The sequence below is a fragment of the Lupinus angustifolius genome, chromosome LG14 (genome assembly GCF_001865875.1).
Source record: "Lupinus angustifolius cultivar Tanjil chromosome LG14, LupAngTanjil_v1.0, whole genome shotgun sequence".
NCBI lineage: Eukaryota > Viridiplantae > Streptophyta > Magnoliopsida > Fabales > Fabaceae > Lupinus > Lupinus angustifolius.
Window position 1 is genome coordinate 15,368,709 of NC_032022.1, and position 9,956 is coordinate 15,378,664.

Below are 9,956 nucleotides of genomic sequence, written 5' to 3' on the forward strand. Positions count from 1 at the left end.
GAATTTATGGTAATATTACCCTTTAGTGTAGAAATGAAGGTTCAGTTCAAACTTAAAACAAAGGCACCACAAAATCCATAGATAATAACTTGAACTAAACTAAGTTATACCAGTTGAGATTAACTTTCAAGAATTTTGGTCCATAAATCATGATCATATCAGATCTAATCGCCTTGAATATGTGTTTAAGGAATACAAAGCAGATAAAATAGCATTAAAATGTTAAATTTAACATTTCTAGATAGATTAAAACATCTATTTTCAAAACAAAAACAAAGTTTCTACTTAAACAAAATCCTTAGTATAAGGTTAACATTTCCCTTCCATCAACAAAATTATCAAAGGTATTGAGATATATCAAACTTAATATAAGTAAATTTTCATTACACATTAATCATTCTTCATTTTCTGTATACATTCAAAGCCAATAAAGATTACATCTTAATTCTACAAAATCACTCCAAAACAGAAGCTTTGAACGCACAATTCTTACAAGTTATAACCTTCATTATAATATTACAATATAATATACCACTCACCAAGAAAAGAGACATTGCTATTGCTCAAGGCATCAAAGATATTAATATGATTCCACATTCATATATTTATTTATTCTTCATCAACAAGCATTGATCCACTCTTCTTCCCTTTCCCTATCCTTCTCCGGCTGGTGGTGCCACCACCAGCACGTAAGTTTCCGTCGTTCAACATCAACGGCAAATCATTTGCATCTTCCGCATCGCCATCGTCTTCGGTGGCGATGCGGATGCAAGAACAATGGTTTAAGGAAGCAAAGAAAACCATTGTAACACCATTGATTAACCACATGGCTACACCATCAAGTTTTCCAGTTCCACAACCAGAAGAGCCATGGCTCAACGAGGAGGGGTCACGGACCCTAGACCTAATGGGATTTGAGGATCGGAGACTGAAGAAGGTGCTGCAATTAGAAGAGGTTGTGGTAGCCATGGGAATTAGCTAGGTAGCATTCACGTTTAAATGCACACCCTAAAAACAAAGGAAGAGATTAAGAAGCTTCAGGGTTCTTAGCAAATGGGATTCTAGCTAGGTTTAATTATTATTATATGCCTCATGTATCATTGCAATTTATTGAAATTTAAAGATATCTTATGAGTTATAATGTGTCATGCATTTTTTCCCCACATATCTTCGCACTGGAAGTCAATCCTATCTGAGTCGGGAATATCCACTGGGGCTAACTCTCCCAATGAGCATTTTTTTCATCCATAAGACTCGAATCCGAGTTCTTGTTAATCAAACATGTATTACTTGAACCAACGCCCGTCGGTGTAAAAGTGACACTATGTTATGTTATGGAGAAAGTATTTTTGTCCTACCATTTTTTAAGCATATATTTTAGGCTCGGATCGAATTATATCAAAGAATATTTAGTTGGTGATTGGGAAAAAATGCTACACTTTCCTTTTCGGTAAATATAAAGAAAGTATAAATTATGGGACCCATTTAAAATTCAATATTCATTTTTGTTTGTACAAATTAAATAAAATTTATTGCTCACAGAACTCGAAGAGTAAAAAAACGAAATGTTTGTTTAAAAAACCCTTAAAAAATATAATAATTTTATGCTTGATGTTATCTTCTAAATTAATGTAAAGTAGCTATTTCATAAATTTGAGCATAAACTATATATGTTGACAAGTATTTTTCATTAATACTAATAACACCTTCTGTGGAGATTGCTTAATTGTATTCTGAAATATATAGATGATGATAATATTATTACTCTGACATGAAACATCGATCATGGTTGATTTTCTTAGACGTAAGAATTAATAATATTGAATCAAAGGGAAATTAATGGAAGAACCAATTATCATACATACAGCACTCGATGTGGATGTGAATAATACACGCGGCTGTACTCTTTATCTTACTACTTACATGATTGTCTTTACTTCTGGATTTGTATATTTAATAAGAATAAAGTATTTTATAGTATAACGAGATAATTTATCTTCTTCAGCCACTGAAATTATGATATGTGTCATATTTAATTATATTATTTATTAATTTAATAGTTATTACATGTGAGAGTATCGAAAATATGTTTATTAGTTCAAAATGTTTGACTCACCTGTGAGCTTTTTAACGGGTAGGGTCCGCTACCCGTGAACATTAGGATGTTAAATATTAAGTGTTAGATTTTGATTTTTCATCGAAGTTAAAGGATGTATAATATTAAATTATTTAGCTTGTACATTCTTATGTGCAATTTAAAAAAAAAAATTAGTTGGGACATAAATTTTTAGTTTTATTTTTTATGTTATAAATTTTATAGTTGAGTGACTCGCAAGTCTGCTATACTCATATTTAGAATAGACAAAATATAATATTTCATGTTATTTTTATAAACAGATATGTCCATATCCATCCTAATTTAAATGGGTATTACACGATTATGGACACGGACCAAATTATTAATGCTGCTGATAGATAAACTTAGCTATTTATAATAGTTTGTTTCAAGAACATTGGAAGACAATTTATATATATGTAGTTATCATAATTTGATATTTCATTATTTTGTATGGAAGTGAGAGATGTAATGAGGTGATATATATAAATCTCTTTCCATTGATCATCCAAGTCAACTACTAAGTTAAGAATCATATGCAATATACAACAATATGACAGCTACACTACAACACTACCATTATACACAAAATATGATATTTCACATGTTTTTTATAATTCTCTTTTAAAACACATATATTTTCATAATGAATATATATAGTGGAGTGTTGATGATGGTTAATGATAATTTAGAAACGTAAACATGAAAGTAATGAGCAAAGAAGGATGGGAATGATATTGGAAATAGTGGGTTTAATTATGGGTTACCCCACTTGGTGTACCCATCAGTCATGGGTTACATTACCTACTCCTAAGAAAGGGACATTCTAGGCAAATGTTTTTAGACAACCAAGCTAAATGTAGGACTCAGAAATTCACGAGTATTTGAAAGGATATGTTTCTCCAACTTTAATTTTAGACGGAGACTAGTGTGGAAGAATTGGATTAAAAGTAACAAAACCAACATATTTGATTGAAAAGAAGAAGAAAAATCAAACATATACAGTATGCTACTCATGGTAACTGAAGTCCAAAAATTCAGAGACATATATTTTTATATTTAGACGAATCTGTTGTGGTGTTGATTATTCCATTTCTATCTCCCTCTCTCTCCCTCTCTCTCTCTCTCTATATATATATATATATTAAAAAGCATTATACTCTCTGTCTTCCACTCCATACACACAAAATCTAAGTGATCAGAAAAATAAAGCAGAAAAGTGAGCATGTCCAAATTCACCACCATCTTCATTATATCTCTTCTCATTTGCTTGACCTTAATCTATGTCCCATTTGGCACCGTCTCTTCTCTACATGGGGTACACATACATCTTTCTTAAAACTTTGTTTCTGTTTCTTACTACTTTCTTTTAAATGGGTTGACTTGTTTTTCTATATTAGTAGAGAAATAATCCTCAAATTCATGTTTCATATCCCTGATGTGAAGGATGTTACAGAAGCGAAGGTGGAGTTGAATGATGAGAAATGTGAAGAATTAGAAGGGAAAGAGGATTGTTTGATGAGGAGGACTTTAGCAGCTCATGTTGATTATATATACACTGATAAGTATAAACCCAGAACTTGAACATCACTCACTACTTCAATCACATGTATTATAATGCATATAACAATACAATAAGTCATATACATAAACAAATAATCTATATATGTTGAGCATATAAATGAATATTCTTAGTTTCTTTGATAGTGTTAATTATTAGTTTCTTTGCATATATTATCATAATTATTACATGTGCCAAAATTATTTAGGAAGTGTGGGTTATACTTTTGTCTTCTCAGTTAATAATTAGCTAATTTTACATTTAATCTAATTTTATAAAAACAATTGTGATTCAACCACTTAGTTTATCGACTTTTAACTTTCAGCTCCTGACTTATAACTTATAAGTGTTTAACTAGCTTATAAGCTAATAATGGGAAACAAAACCATATACCTCAACCAAAGACATAAACACATTCTTTGGTTTTCTCCCTTATTTCTTAAAGCTCTTCCTACACAAGTTGTTGGTATACAATTCCAGACGAACCTGACTATGTTATGAATGGTTCCAATTTGATGTTGTTATTTTGGAAATTATTTTTATCCATTCACTACTTTCAACTTCTATTATGATAGGGAAGGTTCGTATATAATTATGTGAATCTCAATATTCATTGATGATAGACCTGTTGTCAAATTCAGAAGACAATTCACACTGCCACATAAGCACTCTATAATTGATTTCACAAGATAAATAATCACTTCTATTGATACAAAATCATATCTAATCCAACTCACTACTGCTTATGGACCACACTATCCCTTTGTTTTGGAGCCTTGCGCTCATAAGTCTAATGTGAAGGGTCACTGTCCCTCTCAAATGATAGCACTCCTCTGTTTTCTTAAGAAAAAAGAATGCAGCAAATTTGCTTCTTTTTTCCCTTTTCCATTTTTTCTCTTCTGAAAGAAGATAAAATAATCTGTAGGGTTTAGGGAATTGATTCCTAATGACCTTTTTGATATTAATTCCTAAACACCTTATTGACAAAAAGATGTTAAAGTGCCTCTTAGGTAACCATGATAGAATCAAACATGATAAGATAAAGAGTATATAAAGATATGTACATTATAATCTCATAACATGTCCAAGGTTTAGGGCGCAATAGATAACAATGACATTAATATGGTTGTAACGATAGCAGTAGATGCAATGATATTCATGTGTAAGGGTAATGGGTGAAATACTGCACTATCATACTCATTTCTAATGCAACTCTACCTATGAAATAGAAAATGTTAGTTAAACATGATAAACCAACAAGGAGATCCTATATTTTAGTACTAGTTCACTAAACTCTACATTGTAATAAAATATAACAAACAATCTCGTCATATCCATCATATCCACCAAACAAGCCATAAGAAGAGTTCAGTATACAACTAGTTTGATTCTATCATGGCTCTACAAACTAAATATAAGGTAAGCTTGACAAAGAGTGGCTCTACAAACTAATTTGGTTCATGTCAAGATTTTTTTTCATATTGGTTTTCTCCATTTTGTGCGTTGAGAACTGTTTTAAGTCCCTAGTCTGAGGGAATATGGTTTCAGTATGTGCCTTTGCTAGGTATTGTAATAAGGGGTTTTATGAACAAGTTACACTCAAAGTTTGTTTGGTTCATCAAGAGTTCTCGAATTAGTAGTTCAATTCATCAACTCAATTGATTCAGCTTGTTAGTTTGAATAATTATTATTTATTTAACATATATAGAATTAAATATTATATATATATAATCGAACAAACTCATAAACCTAACGAGTTAAACTTTACTTGACTCAAGTTCAGCTCGTTTATTTAAGAAGCTTAATTTTTAGTTCAAGTTCGATCCGTTTAGTTTATGAACCAAATTTATTGAACACCACCTCAAAACTTCATTACTGCAATCAAACACCACCTCAAAACTAAATCGATTGTAGAATCCTTAAAGGAATATCAGTATATTCAATCACTCGGTGTTATTCAAATAATCACTTCATTGTTTTCAAACACAGTTGACAGCAAGAGGACAACACAAAATAATAAGAGCACTGAAAACCCTACCTCAACGACCAAAACATATATGAGAAAATTCAAATTCTATATCTGACGTCAAATAAGACCATCTATATACACTTGTTGAACCTATATGCAGTATCTTCTGAAACAGAGCCATACCTTGGATTTATGCATATACTTCATCCCCCATTCTCGTTTAGGATCCAGGAAAAACAGGGACCAAGCATCAAATCACTGTCTTAGCTCCACTTTTTCGTTTTCATTAGAGTTGACCAAAAACCATATTCACACCTTATGACCCATACGTAACCTTTCGGCAAAAAAATGCATGGGAAAAGGTGTAAAGTTCGTTTGACAACCACAAGTAACACATGATGGCACTTACAGAACTTTGTTGACCATTCATATGTACGAAAGAATGTTTCAGACACAGTACCAGTGTTTAATTCTTTAGACACCATTCAAACATAAGGCCACTCTCTTTAATTTTCATAGTTTCGAGCGAGGAGGATATAGTGCCCTTACATCACCAGAATCATGTCGACTGGATTGACGTTTCATACCAACTTTGAACCTGTGGTGGAACTAACATGTTTAATGGCATAATCATCATCCTCTAGATCACTAAAAGATATGTCTTCTTCATTCACCAGGGGGAGAATCGTTCCACTATACCCCCCTAAATCAGAACCTTCGTCTGGCCATTCATCATCATCATCATCATCATAGTCTTGAATAATAGTTTGAGAGTAATGACCACATTTTAAATCCTTGTTCCCAGTTGGACTTTCGTCAATAACAGACTTGTCAATGAAATGTGTTTCAGAACTTTCAACCGTGTGCTTCTCTGTCTCGTTATCTGCCGTCCTTATTTCATATCCATATGTCAGATGATGCATGTCATCAGGATAGGCATGATCTGATAAGCTGAGAGCAAAATCATCATGTTGAGCAATGTCTCTTGAGTAGGCACTGCTTATTCTGAAATATTCAACTTCAGGTTTCGTTTGTTTGTGCAATTCCTGCATCCACGCTCCTCTGGCTGCCATGACCTGCAAACATGTTACAATTACAACAATGGAAAGGTCCATCTACAGATTGAAGGGGGGTGTGATGTAGAAGTGTAGGTAGACTTTAGACTCAGACGTTAGAGACAAATTGCTGATGATCACAGAGACAAACAAAACAAATGAAAAATTCAACAAACTTCTTCAAAAAAACAAATCTTCTTCATGGCTAAACTATAGTAGAGCCAGCTCATTCCAAGTTCAAACTTTTCCTCCTTTCACGATAGCTATAAGCCTATAACATTTCGATCAGAAAGAAGAAACATTTTCCTATCATAAAATCACACTCTTGTACATTTCTATACTTAAAAATTAAACAATTAAGTGATTAACCAACAATCACAGTGCAAAAATATGCATAACTATAATGAGTCAAGAAGAGAATATAAAACACTGTAGACACCAAACATTGCTCAAGGTTTTTTTTTTTTGCAAAATGAGATGAAAACAGAAAAAGAAGAGGATTGTAAAAATTGGAGCACACAACAAATGGATATGTGCTTATTGAAGCAGGAAAGAAAGATAGATAGGGAATGAGAATATGTTTTTGAATAAACTGCCTATGGGACATAGCAAATTAAGAACTGTTTTAATAACCAATGACAAGTAAAAAAATCAAAGAGCTATAAATGGTATAATCTTGTTCAAAAAAATTCGAACAGTGCAGTGCCACTCTAGTAGCTAAGAAAAGACAAAGTGAATGCCTAAACTTTTAGAACCTGAAAATTCTAGAAGGAAGCAAATGTGAACCATTGATAAGGACTAGAATTAAATATATAAGCCTTTTCATCTCTACTGATTAAATTGCACTTCATGCAAGGTTGAACATGCAATGCTAGGTGAACTTTGCACTTCACACTAGTCTGCCTATTTTACATTTACACTGATTACTTATATTTTACAACCATATGCCCTCACCATAGAGTACTGTGTACTCCCTCTGCTCCTTTTTATAGGACCCTTTTGAGTAACAACAACCGCCTTAGTCCCACTAGGTGGGGACTAACCGACTAAGGAAGTTTGTTAATATGATTAGTAACATTAAATTTATAACAGTTGGATGTATTTTTTTTCTCCAGAATTACCTTTCATTATTGCTCTGGTCATTCTCTTTCTTTTTCCACTCAACTAATGATTTTATAGACTCATTCTTTCCACTCAATGAATAAGGATATTTTTGTATAAAAAAAGTAAATATTGTACTCAAAATTATGAAAGGATAAAAGGGACCAAAAACCAAATTCACAAAAGTTCCTAAAAAAGGACCGGAAGGAGTAAATTCTAACGCATTCCGCAGTTAATCATAAAGGAATCAACGATTGGTCAGACTACTTCAGCAATTAACAACTAAAATCCAAAAAAAATGACACTGAAAAATCCATATCCAAAGGGCACGGGCAACTATAATCATAAAAAATCGACTTCATAATTAAGTTTTGTAATACAATGCAAAATATGGTAATTGCAAGAGAAACGTGAAAGGCAAAAGCAAAATCACAAGTAGCAGACCTGAGGCGTAGACAAAATCTCTGCATCTTGTTTATGAAGCCTTGAATGTAAAAGCACAAAATACACTTTCCAGAAGTAACTTTCACTCATATGGCAAGGACATAATTCAATTCTGAGTGCAGCTAATCTAGGAGCAAGTCTCTCAATGGCCATAGCATGCTCCCATTGGGCATCAGACATATCAAAATCTACAAAGAGCCGCAACATTCATCATTAGAGAAATTGAAGCATATAACATATAACCATGAGATCATAACCAGTTCATCGTTAAAAAAATTGAAAGCTATCACATCTAAAAATCAACTAATACTAGCATATCATTATCTAAGTTACAAAGTAATGCAAAATTACACTAAAATTCAGCTTCAACAATGACGATGTGTCTATGTCCAAGCAATTTAGAATTGAAATGTGTAATAGTCATCCTATGATGTGATCTAATAAAAAACACGAACAAATTTACATCCTCTCCCTACACATAACAGCACTAAAGTATTCTAGAATCGCGGTTTTTGGAGCTTACGCAACCACATTGCACAACATCCACATTTTTCGCAAATCACAATACAAGAACATGACATAAATTACGTAACGAGGGCGAGGTAGTGGTTCGTCACCATGAGTGTCATCTTCTTCCTGAATAGGAAAATCCAACCACGTTTCAGGATGCATAGAGATATTCATAGCAAAAGTCAACACCTCATCCGTAATTCCAACAGCGTGTTGAATCGCCCACTCCTCCATTTCCAGTTCCTGGTCCTGATCATCGTTATAAGAAATTTGAATCTGATTTGAAACAACCGCATCAACAACAACTTGTTCATTTTCAGATTCTGGTTGAATGGAATTGGAATTGGAAATGGATGGGCCTGGGCCTGGGCTTGGGCTTGGGCCTGGAGGTGGTGGTGGAGGAGGAGGAGGAGCAAGGAAAGATGCCATTCCCCACAATTGGCGGGTTAGGGTTTGTTTGATTTCATTCAGATCCTCTTTGACTCCATGCCCTTCAAATTCTTCTGATGAAAGTAGATCGTGATAGTTCGTAGTTTGAGGGTCTGAAACGGTGTCGTTTTCATCCTCATCTAATCGGAGTGAATTTGCCAGAGAATGCGCTAACCATGCCATTTTTTCTTTCTTTTCTGTTCTTCTTATTGATTTAAATAAATAAAGAATAGAAATAAATAAAAAAATAAATAAAATTAGGATATGAAGAAAAAGAGAGGTGAAAGGAAAGGTTTAATCGGTTAGAATGTTTTGATGAAAGTGAGAAAGAAGGGTGGGTGGGTGGTGGGATCAGGTACTTTGTGGACTACTCTGTTCGTTTAGACACGTTGCTGTAACTACCCAAACAAACATGCGAAAGAGTTGGGAATACAGACACATGCCTACAACAAAATAAATTCAAATAAATATATTTGGGCCATACACCTTTCACTCTTGAAGAAATGAGTCCATGAATCATATAAACTAAACTATAGTTTATATCTTGTGTTAAAGTAATCATATAAATTACCTAATTTGTGAGGAGGGGGAATGTTCCTTTAATATGAAGATTTTTAGATATCAGCTAAATTAATTATTTAGGAGCTCACCAAAAAAACTTATTTCTTTTAAGCTAATTTTTTGCAGCATATTTTATATATGTAATTTGTTTGTAATGTTTCTCACCTTCCCACTTTTCACCTAGCCAACCAAGTAATTCTTCAAGTTTTG

General features: G+C 33.1%; 2 protein-coding genes across 3 annotated transcripts; both read right to left on the reverse strand.

Moving 5' to 3' along the window:
* Nucleotides 327-1,085, reverse strand: LOC109326198. The gene has a single exon (XM_019558890.1). It carries the CDS (start codon nucleotides 967-969, stop codon nucleotides 610-612), a length of 360 nt encoding a protein of 119 aa, XP_019414435.1. The 5' UTR covers nucleotides 970-1,085; the 3' UTR covers nucleotides 327-609.
* LOC109326055 lies at nucleotides 5,601-9,622 on the reverse strand. 2 transcript variants are annotated; one of them, XR_002105212.1, is made up of 4 exons: nucleotides 8,864-9,622; nucleotides 8,247-8,434; nucleotides 6,129-6,722; nucleotides 5,601-6,069 (listed from the first exon to the last, which is right to left on the reverse strand). XR_002105212.1 is itself a non-coding variant. In XM_019558700.1 (3 exons), exons 1-3 carry the CDS (start codon nucleotides 9,366-9,368, stop codon nucleotides 6,228-6,230), a joined length of 1,188 nt encoding a protein of 395 aa, XP_019414245.1. In that variant the 5' UTR covers nucleotides 9,369-9,622; the 3' UTR covers nucleotides 5,601-6,227. The 2 variants fall into 2 exon arrangements, 1 of the variants encoding a protein (XP_019414245.1); XM_019558700.1 differs by having other exon boundaries at nucleotides 5,601-6,722.